General features: G+C 40.7%; 1 protein-coding gene across 1 annotated transcript; it reads left to right on the top strand.

Moving 5' to 3' along the window:
- Positions 1-4482: 4482 nt before the first annotated feature.
- LOC105015691 (synapse differentiation-inducing gene protein 1-like) lies at positions 4483-13415 on the top strand. Its single transcript, XM_010879023.4, has 4 exons — positions 4483-5264; positions 7374-7852; positions 11648-11785; positions 12538-13415. The coding sequence occupies exons 2-4, from the start codon at positions 7421-7423 to the stop codon at positions 12697-12699; spliced, it is 732 nt and encodes a 243-aa protein (XP_010877325.1). The 5' UTR covers positions 4483-5264; positions 7374-7420; the 3' UTR covers positions 12700-13415.
- The last annotated feature ends 2808 nt before the right edge of the window (positions 13416-16223 follow it).

A 16223-nucleotide genomic window follows, 5' to 3' on the forward strand; every position in this document is an offset into this window, starting at 1 on the left:
CAGTGAGGGGATAGGGGTGGCCACATCTGTCTGTTTGACTCACCAGACCCAGACAGGAGAATGCACACCGTTGAGACAACTGGTGAGGATTTGGCTTGGTTCACCCACGTTACAGCTGGACTGAGAGACGCCACATCCCTGTCAAGCACCTGGCTTCAGCTTCAGCTATTCACAACCACCAATAACATTCTTCTTTCGGCTTTAAGTGTTTCATCAGATGCAATTAAATGTTATAGCGAAATGTCAGACATAGATTACTGAATGAATAGTAATTACCTGATGATTAATATTGGAGTTACAAGATTTCACCTGGGTTGTTGTTATAGCTACTTCCCAAGTGTTCTCCAATGCGTTGCTGGCAAATATTAGCAACTGCATTTGGATTATGTATCGTGACCAAGACATATTATTGCACTACATATTCATGGCAAATGGGTCTGCTATTCAAATGACGTCTTACTGCCTTTCCTTTAATTAAAGAATTCAGCACTCACAGATATATAATTACAAATATAATTAAACTCCTAACAGATCTATAAGTAAAAAGAACAATTTACAGTTACTAAATACAATAACCAACTACCCTAAAAACAATTAATTAACCCACACAATAATATTGTATCCACAAAAGTATTGTTATGTGTGAAACACATTTGCAAGAATTCCCCCTTTACCTAAACTATATTCTCTGTAATGATTGGTCTGGATACTAATACCAATGCTAATATTATTGCTATAAATATACAATGGCAAAGCATGCTGGGAAATATTATAACTGTAACAGGCTCCACCCCTAAGCAAGTACACATTTGTATTTAGACTTTTTGAAAGGTATTTTGTCAAATAAAAATTACAGCTCTATAGAGATGCGTCCTAAAATATATTGTCACAAAATACAGTGTACTGTTGTTTAGGGCCAGGAAAAGTTGTTTAAATACGCCATGCAGATACATTACAGCAGAACATAGATACTCTTGCATGATTTCACTGTTTGCAAGTGTTATAGTTTTAATAAAATTCACAATTTCAGTCAGAAGCTGATGTTTGTTATTCCTTTTAAATACAGTTACAGAAATACTGCCTATATCTGACTGTGGCCATTCTCTAGGGTTGGATTCTTACATTATCATGTCCAGAGTTTTGAAGTGTATTTTTAAATACCTTTACTGAGGTAATATTTTCACAAAGTAGCTAAAAAACTAAATTAAGCGTTTCCACCATGGACTGATTAGTTTAAGGACTGGGTTTTATCTCTTGATGCACATATTTTTAGTGTGGATGTGCCTCATGGATGTGCCTCAGGTATTGTATGAGAGGAGCTAGTGAGCAGCCTTCCTCTCTAAAATCCAGGATAACAAATTTCAACCTTTCCCCTTTCATTTGAGTGCTTTCACCTTGCAGGACACTTAATAAATGTGTGCTAGAGATAATTATATTGCTGTAGGCTGCTCCTTTTCTACTCTCCACATATTCTCTTACTCACATACTTCTCAATTGCTTTCATGGGCCTCCATCCAGAGCAACCATAAATGCTTTGATTTAATTTTTAGAGGACCTTGAAGAGTCAATGCAACTTCCAGATCCTAAATGAAATTGCTTTTTATAAACGTGGACATTGTCTGACTTGTGCACACGCATTATGACAGCAAAAACAATAAAACACATCCGCCTGCAATGTTTACAAGGCATACACATTCATCTGTTTAAATGTTCCATATAGCATTTTCATTGTTAAAACAATGATGGCTTTACTAGCCTACTGTAAGAAGCTACAAAAACTACAAACAAATGGAATCTTCCAAGAAACAGAGAAGTGTTTATTATTATGCTAAACATGCTTCTTGTTATTCAGACAAAATTATTGTACAGAAAAGTGTGACAAAATGCTAGATTAAAATAAGAAGTCTTTGACCATAAACAGCTGGATGGGTCATTCATTTGACAAGCCATGATTCTTACTGATATATGTGTAAATATCACCTCCTCCAATCACCATCTGCCCACTCTACCTCCACTGATCATGTCTAGACAGAAAATGTATTTACTTCCTCATCCTCACCAGACAGTATACAGATACAGAGTCTGTGTCAGTACCTGACCATGACAAAGACTACAACAAGAAAGATTATTTTCTGGGGGCGTGGTTGTGTTTGCGCCTCCGGTTCTAGTTTCTGCCAAAACGTCTTTTCATTTGCCAAAATGTCCATAGTCTTGCTCCAAGGGCTGGCTGCAGCCTGAGTCTGATCACGGTCTTCTTTCAAGGCTGACTGACCTCTTTACTTGGATGGATGAGATTCTGAGACAGTGTCTAATGTTCACAGTGAGCACCAGAAGAGCAATAGATCAGCAATACTTGTACCAAGATAGGATGTTGATAATAAAGATGAGCTCAGGATGTCTCTAGTCTAGATGATGCAATAAAAGCTTAATCCACTAATATGCTATTAAACTAATACTGATGAGAGGATTTGTCTCCCACCAGGGTTTTAAGACGGGTTTTAACTGCACTCTCAATTACCCAACCAAAAATCAAACCTTGATTGTGGAAGTCAAAACAGACAGATTTTCAAAACTGTACCATTTATTTGTATGCATCTCTGAGGTAGGATCAGTGGTCAGAGGTGCTGTAGGTGTGCTTTGTCAGAGTTCATAATCAAAGAACAAATAATGCCCTGAATGATCATTGGGGAAAGCAGCTTAAATCCTTCCTTTCTTGACAAAAGCTGTCGAGAGCAGATCAAATTAAGTGGTTTGATACTTCCTCTGCAAAGAGGATTAAACCGATTAATTCCCAAAAGTGTTTAAGATTAAAGCTGGTTAATGGGCGTTAGGGAGGACTTCCAGCCCAGGGTTGTTGGCTAGGAACTCAAAGATAGGTAGGGACAGCCTCAGTGAGAAAGGTGTAACACTATCAAAGCGACACTGGATGCGGTAAGTATAAGCGTCACAGCTTGAGTTTTTTTTCTAGGAAAACTCAAATAAATCATGGACACTCAATGCAAGTCCGCACAATGTCAGTTTTTCAACCGAGTCTTTAAAATAAAAAGCTATTTGGTCACAGAAGATTGAAATACAGAGACCATCTGAGAAGATAGTGAACATCACAGATATTCTTTCAAGTGTCCAGCTAAACAAATTTGGGGAAAAATACTAGTGTCCTTTTACGTGAAAGTAATTCAGTGGACATTGTTATCCATAGCGACTTACAGTTAGTGTATCAATCTTAAGATCTCACATAGATTTTACTAATTGAAGTAGTTGCACAATGGATTTGTGGATATATGGATGAATACTGCCATGAATTAAGTATGTTTCAAAAAAAATTTTATACTGTTTAAATCTAGAGAGAAAGAGAGAGATAGAAAGAGAGAGATCTGCTATCTTCCTCTGTGTTATAATACAGTACTCTTTCCAGACACATTTGTGTCCATCATAAGGTGACGTGTCTGGTTCTGCCCCATTGCCTTGTCCATCTAAACACAAGGTGACTCTGTGACAGACACAGCTCATCAGACAATTCATGAGGCCACAAGTTTGTAAATGCAGCCTCATGTTTCCCTCATAAAGTCCCGATCAGCAGGTTAATGTTTCACTTCACCCAATGCATCTGAGAAATTAGACTAAAAAACAGAGACACTGCGGACATAACAAGGAATGTGTTTGTTTTCCTGAGGAGAGAATTTAATTTTGAGCTGTATACAACCCAAAACCCTTAACTATAGCCTCAAGAAGGTCGGAAAAAAGACAAACAATGACTTGATTGCTCTACCTAAGCTTCTGGATGGGGTTAATCATTAAATGTCTGCATCTAGTAACATCAATGTAGTATTTTGACATTCAGAATTATATTCACTGACACCAAACAGCTTAATACTGATGTGGTTGTGGATTTTGCTACCTACATTCTGTAATTTTGTAAATGGCTATGTAATTATCTAATAGATTCTCCTGGTGACATGTTAAAAGTATTAAAGCTTAATTCCAATGTGAAGAATAAATCATAGTCTGCATTTTGCGGTGCTTGCATTAAAATCAAATCTATATTAATGTTATGTAAACAGAATTTACAATGATAAATTAAAGGCATACAATCTTAAGTAGCATAAAGGACAAGCAAATTGGAAGGCTTATGATAAATTCATGGGTTTCATCTGGAATATTAGTCATATGTTTATGCAATGTACGTGTCTATTAACACGTTTCTCATCTGATGCTGCACCTGAATGTTAGGTTTTGATTTATGATCTGTGATAGATCAGTTATGATTAGTCATAGCAGATGCTCTTATAAAGAGCAATTTGCAGTATATCCTATCATACTTTGGTGGATGGTCCACTTGGGAATCAAGCACACAACCCTTGCAAGGGCCAAGCCATAGCAATTGAGTCACATGACTCAAAAAGGCAAATTTGAACAGTAGATAATGAAAGATGCATTCATAAAAACAAGAAATGATTAGAAGTCTAAAGAAAATGGAAAATGGGGGAGAAATCATGTTTCAAGAAATAAAATGAGTATACAGACGGATAATGAAGCAAAAATGTATAGACCACAAAAATACGTTCACCAGCCCAGGGATAGGAGTAGTGTCAGACGTTCTAGGATCCAAAGTTGACCAATGCCGCGACATCACCTCTGATCCGTACCGCAGTTTAACTCTGATGAGCCGCACCGACAAGCAGCAGGTTTGCAATACGAGCGAGGTTCGCTTGAAGTAGCGTAGTTTTATGCGTGTCCGTTTTCAAGATCCATGTTCTTCTAGACTAGTGTCAGCCCGAATGACGTGGTCGGCTGGTGGAATCATGACCTGCACGGCGCTGATAAACGGATGAGGTTTCCGAGCTAATTCACCAAACATGTTAGCAAATGGCAGTGCATGGAAAACAGTATCTATATTCAGTGTTCTTTTTATGAGCTATAGCTATTATGTACAGTTATGTAGAGTTGTTGAGGAAGTTAACCCATGTGGTGAGTGTGCGTAAAATCATCTATCCGGACTGGCTTTTGATACGCAGTGGGCTGTCTGTCTTGTCAGCTGCACACAGAACATAGAGCGGTACCTTAAGTGAAGGCTTCTACAGTGACCGAAAGTTGAATGCAAATTGGTCCTCGTTGTCCTTTAGCAATTCGTCTCCAATTTTATGATGTAAACCGCAGAGGTTTCGGGGTATGATTCTGAACCCCATTCCCTTTCCATCGACTCCTGGACAATTGTTTAATTGGAATGCTATTGTGGCAGTCGGTGGCAGGATATTGTACAATAGGTAAGATCGATGTACTAATTAATTACATTGAATAGCCTTTTATTACGTTAAATTGCATTACATGCTGTCATCAATTTTCACTTTGTATATGTCTGTGACTGTTAATTTGTTTCACTGCGCATTCATGATTTGCAATATTTTGAAATGTTAAATGTCTATATTTTAGCAGCTAGTGAGTAAACACGGACTGCTGCTGATTTACATGTGAAATATAAGTTGCAATATTTTATAATTGAGCATTCAAATGGAGGGAAAGACAGGGCAAGAAAGAGAAAGAACAGCTCACACTTCTCTCGAACAACCACACACTCATACAAATAAGTGCGTGTCGCTGTCTGTCTGATGAATTATTAGTTGACATTTGCGCTTTGTTGTTTAATTTAATGTTAAATTAAATATTCTCTATTTGGAAAGCAGCATTGATGCATCCTGAAAGACATCCTTTTGTAATTTCATTGAAACGGTCTCTGATGCAGCTTAGATTTAAAGTAGGCAGCACAAACCAAAAAAAATTCTAATTTATCATCTGATTTGACTAACTTCCAGTAATTAATAGGATTTTTCAGGGTCAATGGTTCTGGCTAAACTAACATGTGCTCTTCTCTTCAGCTCTTCAATTAGCTACTTTACTGTACTTATTATCTGACATTGTTCCTGATTGAATCCCAAACACATTGCTAGAATGAAGGATAAACTAACATTGAAATGTCCTTTCCATGAAGCACAGAAGTAGCTACATGACTAATCTGAAAACAGCACATTAACAAGATCCCTCCATAGTAGACCTTTAGGGAGCATTGACTACGCTATAGGATAAATGATATAAGCAACTCACTGGGTTTTTCCATTGCCCTGACATGCATTAGAGAAAATATCCCATAGGGTTGCAGGATTAAGCTGATATGTTCTCTTCTAATCAGAACCTCAGTGAGTAGGTTTGGGGAGGGGGATTAATTTGATGTACAAGAACGCCCTGATTGGCTTATGTTAGCTACTAGTCCATTTATTCCGTTTTCTTGTCTGACGGTAAAAGGGTGAATAATGATAATTTTCATACTTAATACAACAAACTAGCTAAAAGGAAAACATAGCCTTTGCAACAAGCTGATCTGATGGTGTTACTGGCATTACTGAAATAATCTCTACCATATCATGAGAAATACTATTTGCTTTGGTACTTTAAAGAAAATATATAATAAAGTTGAAAGTCAAGTGCCTCTCCAGTCAACACCACTAGAGATAATACATGACCTATAGGTGGTTTCCTCCAAGTCTGAGTACTCCAACCATGCAGTAATACAGAGTTCATGGACAGTCTGAAGCTGAGTACTCCAACCATGCAGTAATACAGAGTTCATAGACAGTCTGAAGCTGAGTACTCCAACCATGCAGTAATAAAGAGTTCATAGACTGTCTGAAGCTGAGTACTCCAACCATGCAGTAATACAGAGTTCATAGACAGTCTGAAGCGGAGTACTCCAACCATGCAGTAATAAGGAGTTCATAGACTGTCTGAAGCTGAGTACTCCAACCATGCAGTAATACAGAGTTCACAGACAGTCTGAAGCTGGGTACTCCAACCATGCAGTAATACAGAGTTCATAGACAGTCTGAAGCTGAGTACTCCAACCATGCAGTAATACAGAGTTCATAGACAGTCTGAAGCTGGGTACTCCAACCATGCAGTAATACAGAGTTCATAGAGGGCAGCGTAGCTATCTGATGAGTATGCATGGCCAAATTCTTCAACATCTGTCTTCATCGTCTTGTTGGTGTCTGGCATGACGGAGGACTTTTTACTACAGATTTTTCATGAATTCAGGACCATGAAATGTGCAACAGTGACAGATGGTGATTTGGTGGTTCATACTGTGTGAAGTATACTAATGTGTGAAAAACCGTACAGACCTTCAACCATGTCTGTAATTTAGGAATACTGCGTATCAGTCCTCTTAGATTTCATATCTGCATGTCAGGCTGAAGTATAGACATCCATATCCAGACCAAGTATGGACATATTTAGCAAATTGACTGCATTTCCAAAAGTGTGCAGTTGCATAGCATACCTCCTCATGCATTCCATAACAGTTCCTTATGTGTGCCTTTCAGTTCCCAGCCTGCTATCCTCTCCCTGAAGTCCCTCTCTTTCCCTGACCATGGAGAGCCTGAGTGAGCTGCAGAACCCTCTCTTAGACAAGACCAGCAGTAGAAGTATGGTCCACAATGACTACCAGGCATACCAGGAAAACTATCCCGACTACCAGTACCAGGAGAACATCCTTGGCTACTTTGTCACAGGGAGCAATGGCAACACCAAGGCCCAGCAGTTCCTGGATGCTACCTCGCTGCACTTGGCAGTGGAGGCCCTTTATGGGCCCAACTTTATCTTATACAAAGATGATGTCAGCCTCCAGAGCAAGGACGATAAGAGTGAGAGCTCAGAGACCACCTTCACAGAGAACAAGGACAGTGTAGTGGGGGAGGAGGAAGCCCCTGCAGAGGACCCTCAGGACAAACTACCGGGAGAGAAGGATGTGAAGATCCAGACTGTGTCCTATGAGGTGGAGGAGGAGGGACAGGAGTATGAGGTGAGAGGTCAGATGCAGAGCCACCGACTGTAAATAAATACTGAGCATAGTTCATATTCAGGGAGCTCCTGTTCATTAGTGGAGAACTGTTCAACATAAAAACATGTAAGGATAATTGAAATAACACAGTTACTTTAAATGATGTGAACTTTAATAGCAAGTAATACTGAAAATCTCAGTATAATGAGTCACGGCACTCAATTCTGTTAATTATTTAATTTACAACAAAGCTCCCCAAATCTCATTCTAACGGGCTTCTATGAGGCTGCCAGCATGATTCATGCCCATTTGTTCCAACTAAAAGTACTTAGTATTTTCATTCATGCATTTAATGATTTTTTTTTTTTTAGCAATCTTACAAATTGCACTGCTTTTCAATTGAATAATTGTAGCTAGATCTAATTCCCTGTTTTTCTCTGATCATATAACTCTGTCTCATATAACTCTGGCCTTCTGTTATGTTAGCATACCAAACTGCGACTAAGCACTCCAAATGAAAATGGTGACAGTGGGAGAGCAAGTTCTGTCGAAAAGTGGCTAAATCTCATTTAATGCAGGGAGGGTTGTAAATTACCCAGTGCTTTGAATTGGCAGCGGGGGAGTGCATAGATCCCTAACGGGGCTTATGATCACTCCAGCTCCTGTCACTAGAAGCTCAGCAGATGTATGGCACAGCGAAGCTGGCCATTAATGCTAAAACTAATGCAGTGCTTTGAAAGTATTAAGTGAAGACTGGGCTGACGCACGGCCCCAGTACAGGTGAGCCAGCAGATAAGTTACTCCAGGTCCATTCACCGAACAAGCATCTGATTAAAAACCAGGAGATGGAAGTTGGATTTCCGGGTTGGAACTTACGAAACGTTTGTTTAACAGCTGGATCGGTTAGTTAAACCCCTGTGCGCGCATGTGTGTGTGGGTGTGTGCCCAGGCATGCGTATAAGCGTGCATGGGTGTTGGTAGATAATTTCATCTTTGGATGTAGTTCCAGACATTGCAGCTGGAGTGAGTAGCAGCCAGGTGTTTGTTGATGTGATATTGCTCTCTACAGTGACGATCAAAGCTCTTTAGAAGGATTTTAACGTTCTTTAATGTTCCCAACGCACTAAAAGATAGGGAAAGAACTGGACGACAGTTTCTACACAGGTTAAACACAATATCAGCCATGAGTTGTTGCGTTTATCATCACATATGCTGAACATTTTCTTCAATGATTAGATCAGTTAATGATGATTGTATTTTTTTATCCCTGAAGGACACAGACATAAATGGTACTGTTTATCTGTCATGATATAACTGGATTCATAAGATAATGAGCGGAATTAGTTCCAGGTATTACCAACTTCGGAAGGAGAGGAGATGTGGCCTATAGACTTGCCCATAGCTTGCATACCAAGAGGGTGAGCTTTTGGTTCCACTTCTGTTCTCTGCTCCTTACACATACAGTCTCGGAATATAATCAGACCTGATTACATTTTAGGATTAGCATTCATTTAAAAGATCCTATGTGGCATGGCTATTTAAAGGAGAGCCAATGTAAATGTACATGTCTGAACTCTTGTTGGAAGGGATTACTATTAGTGTGGAATAGATAGGATGGGTTATAAATTTATAAAGGTTGTGGAGTGCATACGAAGATGTATCTCTTTCGACACTTCTAATCACACCTTGCGATGAGTTAAGGCTCTAAGCACAAATTGGATACCACAAAAATGGAAGAAAAGGGGCTTAATTCACAACTGAATTCAATGGTGAATTCCTCTTAAACTAATGCTATACTATGTAATCTTATTCGGTAACGTTATTTAGAATACTGAGATTCTAGCTCCATTTGCTACAGTAGCCGGTTGCTGATGTGTAAAGAGCATTTCAGGATGCTTCTGATCTTTTGACTGCTGGGTTAAAGACTCCTCAAAAGGAGGTGAGCTCTATGGCAAAGTTTTATATCCATGATTGCCGATTGTAAGCATTTAGTCCCTCTGACATCATCTCCTGCTCGGTGTGCTGGGGACTCAGGAAAATGCTGGCGCGCTCTCCCAAAAGTTTAGTTGCTGCATAAAAAATGTACACTTAGATGAGTAAAAAGAGTTTGACGGGGCATGTACGGGAAAGGAGTCTTTGTGTGAGTGGTGGGGCCATGGCCATCTCTACATGCTCTGGGCCCTGAGGGTGTACCCAGTGTCTCCTGAAGTCAACAATGAGCCATCTGGGATAGCAGCCTGAGGTAATTCACAGAACTGCACATTGGAGGACTCCCACCAACAACAGGAAATGTTTTTACATGCTCACTGTGGGCAAAAAAATAAATTACACTTATTTTAAGCAGGGTTAGAGTGTGAACCCCTGTGCCCTTGCTAAAATACCCAAATCATTGCAATCCAATCCTCACCTGCTTCTAATTGACATGTTGTTCTCCTCTCCTGTTACAAAAAAGCTAATATCTATACAATCACTAACACTGGATGTAAGTCGCTCTTGATGAGAGCATCTGCTAAATTACTGAGATGTGACACCCCTTAACATGGGTGTTATGAGTTCCTTAAAGAACCAATATAACAAATGTAAAAAATATTCTTCATGACGGCTTCACTTCAAAGAGTGTAGAATTTACCTGTAGCTTCTGAAGCTACATACTCATATGTATGTAATGTCTTATGTCATTTTTTTTGTAGCATAGTACTGGCCTTTCCTTAACAATGAAGGATACTTGAAAATCCTCTCTAAATCTGTCAGGGTAACATGGTGAGATGATGGTTTTCCACTTTGTCTATATGCTGTATGATCATTGGCCGAAGAGCCTTGGCAGACATTCTCTCTCTGTCCGCCTCTCCGCTCTTCCTCTCTAAACAGGCTAATTTATTTTTGAACCCGAACATCCATTTCCATTTCCTCTCCTCCCACTATCCCCCAGGTTTGTTTCACCCCTTTGAATAACAAGACTAACAAATGAATCCTGTCCTGATGGAGGGCCATTCATTTAAACAAATAGCAGCAACCCTCTCTCTCTGAGAACTGCGAAGGTGACGTCGTTTCTCCTTAAAGGTCATCCCAATGATGTTGTGTTTGGCTCTCCAGTGTTGTCCCCTTGCCAGAAGGACTGTACCATTGTACCATTCATAAGCCCCTTAGCTATACCGAGGCCACTGAAGAGAATCATGGCACAGCATGGGAAGTGATCACACAGCTTCTCAGGACACTGGTGGTGGGGTGTATGGGGTTTGGGGGGGGGGGGGGGGGGGTGCAATACAGCACGTAAATGACGGTCTTCTTCCTGTTTCCCCTGTCACCTGGTGATGATAAAACATCTATTAATCCAGCGTTATCTGTCAGGCCACTCATGGGTGTTGACAGAAATACAAATCACCTCCGCCTGGCTGAGCATATAAGGCCCTGCATGTAAACAGAACAAGAACAGATGTGCTTGGCAGAGTTGCTCGTTTAATGTCACGTTGTTGTCACGGTGGTGCCAGCCATGTTGTGGTCTCAAATCATTTGCAGTATCTCTTCAGTACCGAACCAGGTTCACAACGTTGGATCAATGTTTTACAATCAGACGCCATGACCTTTCTAATTTTGGCTTAAGACATAAAAGATAAGCCCCTCTTTTGGCGGGATACCCAGACTCGCTGCTAACACCTTACTCAGGATGCATCCAAATATGTCAGTAGAATGGGACACAAGTAGCTCCCCTATATGGAGTGTTCACTCATTCAAAGGTGCACTACGTCATCTCCCCGGAGCCTCCCATGTCTGACCCCTCTTGTCCTCCTGCCCGCTCCCTCCTCTCCTCAAATCCAGAGTGACAGCTCCAGCTCCAGTGAGAGTGAGGACAATTTTATCATGCTGCCCCCACTGGACCACCTGGGCCTGGCTATCTTCTCCATGCTCTGCTGCTTCTGGCCCCTGGGGATTGCAGCCTTCTACTTCTCCCAGAGGGTGAGTCCAGGACCCAGGCCCAACGCCAGCACTTCCCATCTACTATCCTTTTATTCACGCTAATTACCCGCGCTATTCTCTGCATGGTCAGTAGGCACAAGTGCCGTCTCTCTAAAGTGCTCACTGTCTTTCTCAAGTGCTAGCACAGACAATTTTCCACGGCCATGGCCCTGCACCAATTATTACAGGCCGTTGACTGCCAAACCGTCACAAATACATGTTACAGCAATATATTGCTCACAGTAGGATCCAGCAGATACTATCTACAGCAGATACTATCTATAGCAGCGATGTGCATTTTTCTTTAGATAATGAATAGACATGATAGCTGCTGTCCATGGGACTGTCTCACCATTAGCGTGATTGTATTGAACCCTAGGTCTGACTATAAATAGCAGCACTTTGGTGAGCAGGTTCTGAATACAGCAGGTTCCCTCCTGGCCCCCTAAATCCAACTACAATCTATCTCAGTGGTTCACAACATCTCTCAAACTAATTGCAAAGACAATTACATTGTAAAATGACCCTAATAAATGCTTCAAAGGGACAAATGGATTATGGATTATTCTTTTTGTAGGGATCCAAAAACATCCAAACAACACATTCGTCACTGTCAAAATGGCGGTTACGTAATTGCCATAGCAACAAATGGTTTCCTGTGAACAATTCCTTATTTTCTCCTCCTACAGTAACACACAGTTTGTCTCAGTCACATGTAATCATTACTAATGTTTCTTACTTTTGTCTCTCAGACTAGCAAAGCCATTGCTAAAGGTGACTTCTTCAGGGCAGGAAGGAGCTCCAGAAGAGCCCTGTTCCTGGCTGCCCTCTCCATCACCATCGGAGCAGGAATGTATGTGGGGGGAGTGGTGGCTCTCGTAGCCTATCTGTCCAAGTCTGGCGGACACGTATAGCACAGGAGAACGGACCTGGGACTCGGTCCCTGCTATGAAAACCCAACCGGTCCGTTTGTTTATTTGGGTTTTGGGACAACAGATGTAGGTGAGAGAAGGTGAACGGCGGCACGGTCTGTGTTTTCAAATGTTTACCCTGACAAAACAATATAAACCTCAGATTTATCCATCCGCACCTGTGTCTCCATTTCCCAACAACATACTTACCGTCCTGATAAGGGTTTTTGAGGTTCACAAAAAATTAAAAAGGAGAAAATCTAAAGGGTTTTTCTTGGGAAGAACTTTTATCCCGCAATCAATATTCTGCTCCTCCATTGTCCAGATGTGTGCTGAGGACATAAAATGATAATATAGTGCTATCTAAATTCCAGAGCTAACCACTTTCACAGATTTCTATCATGATCATACAGGCCCCCTTCATATATTTCTCTGTAAATACTTATTGTGCTGAGGGTGTTGATGGTTCTATTGATTTCTATGCCACAGTCAATGAGTCATAAAAAAGCGATCATTGTATCTGAAATGCCACATCAAGAAAGCTTACTTTAGGGATTATTCATCAAACTGCGCTCCAGCCCAAGACCCAGGAAATCAACCATCAGTCAATAGAATTTTAATAAAGAACGTTTCAGAGAATGTACTTAAAGCTGGTAAGTGGCGGTCAAGATGCACATTTAGTTTATTGTGCACTATATACACTGTCAGAATAAACACATTTGGCATGACTAATGCGTTTTCTGTTGCTTGTCTTTCTTTCTAATTCATTCTGTCTCTGAGCAGTGTTTTGGGCGGGTCTTCAACACGGGTCATTCTGACACTGAGGAGTGTGTTGGGGGGGTCTTCAACACGAGTCATTCTGACACTGAGGAGTTTGTTGGGCGGGTCTTCAACACGGGTCATTCTGCCACTGATGAGTGTGTTGGGGGGGTCTTCAACACGAGTCATTCTGACACTGAGGAGTTTGTTGGGCGGGTCTTCAACACGGGTCATTCTGCCACTGATGAGTGTGTTGGGGGGGTCTTCAACACGAGTCATTCTGTCTCTGAGGAGTGTTTTGGGCGGGTCTTCAACACGAGTCATTCTGACACTGAGGAGTGTGTTGGGGGGGTCTTCAACACGAGTCATTCTGTCTCTGAGGAGTGTTTTGGGCGGGTCTTCAACACAAGTCATTCTGACACTGAGGAGTGTGTTGGGGGGGTCTTCAACACGGGTCATTCTGACACTGAGGAGTGTGTTGGGCGGGTCTTCAACACGAGTCATTCTGACACTGAGGAGTTTGTTGGGCGGGTCTTCAACACGGGTCATTCTGTCTCTGAGGAGTGTTTTGGGCGGGTCTTCAACACGGGTCATTCTGACACTGAGGAGAGCTGGTAGATGGTCGATTGCTAGGGAGTAACATCTTGTTTTCTTTTGAGCTTTTCAGTAGCTCTGGCCTCCTCTCATCAAACATCTCCTCTCATCAGTTAAAGCTGCATGGAGTGGTTAAGTGGGTGAGAGCGAGTGTAGCATGGGCTTTCAGTCTTTCAAGGAAGGAAACTTTGCCAACGCTCTCAGCACCCGCAGCAAAGCTCAGACCACCAGAAGAACTGGATTCATACTAATCATCCTCTTCCTGGGAACAAAACTTGTTGTTGGACGTGTTTGAATATTTATATACAATGATAATCATATGTATTTTCCATATTCCTCTGATCAGAAGTAGCTTCTCAGTCAATTTGTTTTGCTTGTTACTGTTAAAACATCAACTTTATTGTTCGAAACAGAATCATGTCACTATTGCTTGACTGTTTCTTTGGATAAAAATGAGTCTGTCTCGTCCGCATACCTTTCATTTCCCTCTAGAAAATGACAGGAGGGAAATTGAATGGGGCATATCATTAAACTGAAGGAATAAAACTAGAGACAAATGAAAGGAATGGATAAGAGACTGTAAAGGAGTGGAATGATAAACAGTTCTTAGAGAGAGCCAATATGCATATTAGCAGAAGACCATTCATACTGTACTTCCATGACCTATTTTCACCTATCCTGTCTGATTGAATACTTGTCACAGTGTGGCGAATGGATGTGGCGTTGACCTGCAAATAGCATCCTCTTTCGCTAACATGTTTCTGATAATGAGAGACCATTTTTCATGCTTCCACATTGGTTAGTTAATGTTAGTTGTTTCACGTCATGAATTTCACCATCTATGATTGCCAATTTCTTATTTTTCCCCATGCCTTTCAAGATCACCTGCAGTGAAGCAATTTTTTTACAATATAAAACAACAGTTTGACAAAATGTTTTCATCTGCATTTCAAATTGCAATGTTGCTCAGAATTCTGCTCTTATGGCGTTTCCTAGCAACTGGCGCGTTCCTCTGCTGAAATGTTGCTAATGCCTGACAGATCTTATAATGCCTGAATTGGTATTTTAAGTATCAGGAAACCGCATAGTATATTATATAAATGTGTCAATTGAAGGCAGGGGAGAATGCCTTCACTCATTACTGTCCAAAAGCATATGGCTGACCATGGTTCTGCAGGTCTTGTCTGTATATAACAGGATTTCTCTTTATAGTCAATGGGAGCATGGCAATCTTCATGGTAAGCTTTAGCGGATATTCTTGTTTGTTCATCACCAGAGGTATGTGCTTGAACCAATTATTGAAAAATGATTTATGGAAGATGTTATATATAATATATGGCAGACAGACATTTGACACACCTTCATATTGAGGTACCAGCAGTGAGATCACATGCCAGAGCAGCTCAAACAGTGCATGTCATGTTAATCCATCCATGTTAATCCAAATTCCTTGCCTTTAAATAAGCCACTCGGTCTTCACGTAAGAAGGAAAAGTGTGTCAATACATTTCTAAATATTCTTTGGGGTCTTCGGTTGATGGCGAAGTCGATGACGTATCACAGAGCCAATGGTTGATGCAAGCAAAGTCTGAGCATGGGAATCCAACCTGTCTTCTAGTAAATGTTTCTGCCCTGCCCTTTATCCACATGGTGACAAAGATAGACAGTTCTTTGCTAGATCATTAGAAATCATACCACAAATAATTATTTAAATGTGAATACAGCTCCATAACAACACAGAGGAATAGCTGATAAGCAGCAGAATGGTTGGGTGAGTCATTTTGTATGAAAAAACAGTGAAGACATGAGACATGCAGCTAAAAGAAGTTCCTCTATTGATCTTGTTTAGGGACAGTAAAATTGTACGATGCAGACTAGCTTAAAACACCACAATGCAATGAATAATTGTATTGTTTTCAGGTGAGTATAACTGAGTAATCTTCTTTAGGCTAAAGGTGTAATCTTCAGTGAGATCAATTGACTAACGTTGCGATAAGCCCTCCAATTGGAATGTACCTCTCTACAGATTATTACCTCCAGAATGGCACAGTAGCAGGTTTTGGTATTGCTATCCTCCATGTTGTGGGTCATCAATCTCCCAAGCTGTTGTACAGAATATAGTTTGCCAACATAGTCTATACTTCTAGCAGGGATATTTATTTAAAAAAGCTTAAC

The sequence above is a fragment of the Esox lucius genome, chromosome 15, assembly GCF_011004845.1.
Source record: "Esox lucius isolate fEsoLuc1 chromosome 15, fEsoLuc1.pri, whole genome shotgun sequence".
NCBI classification, from domain to species: domain Eukaryota; kingdom Metazoa; phylum Chordata; class Actinopteri; order Esociformes; family Esocidae; genus Esox; species Esox lucius.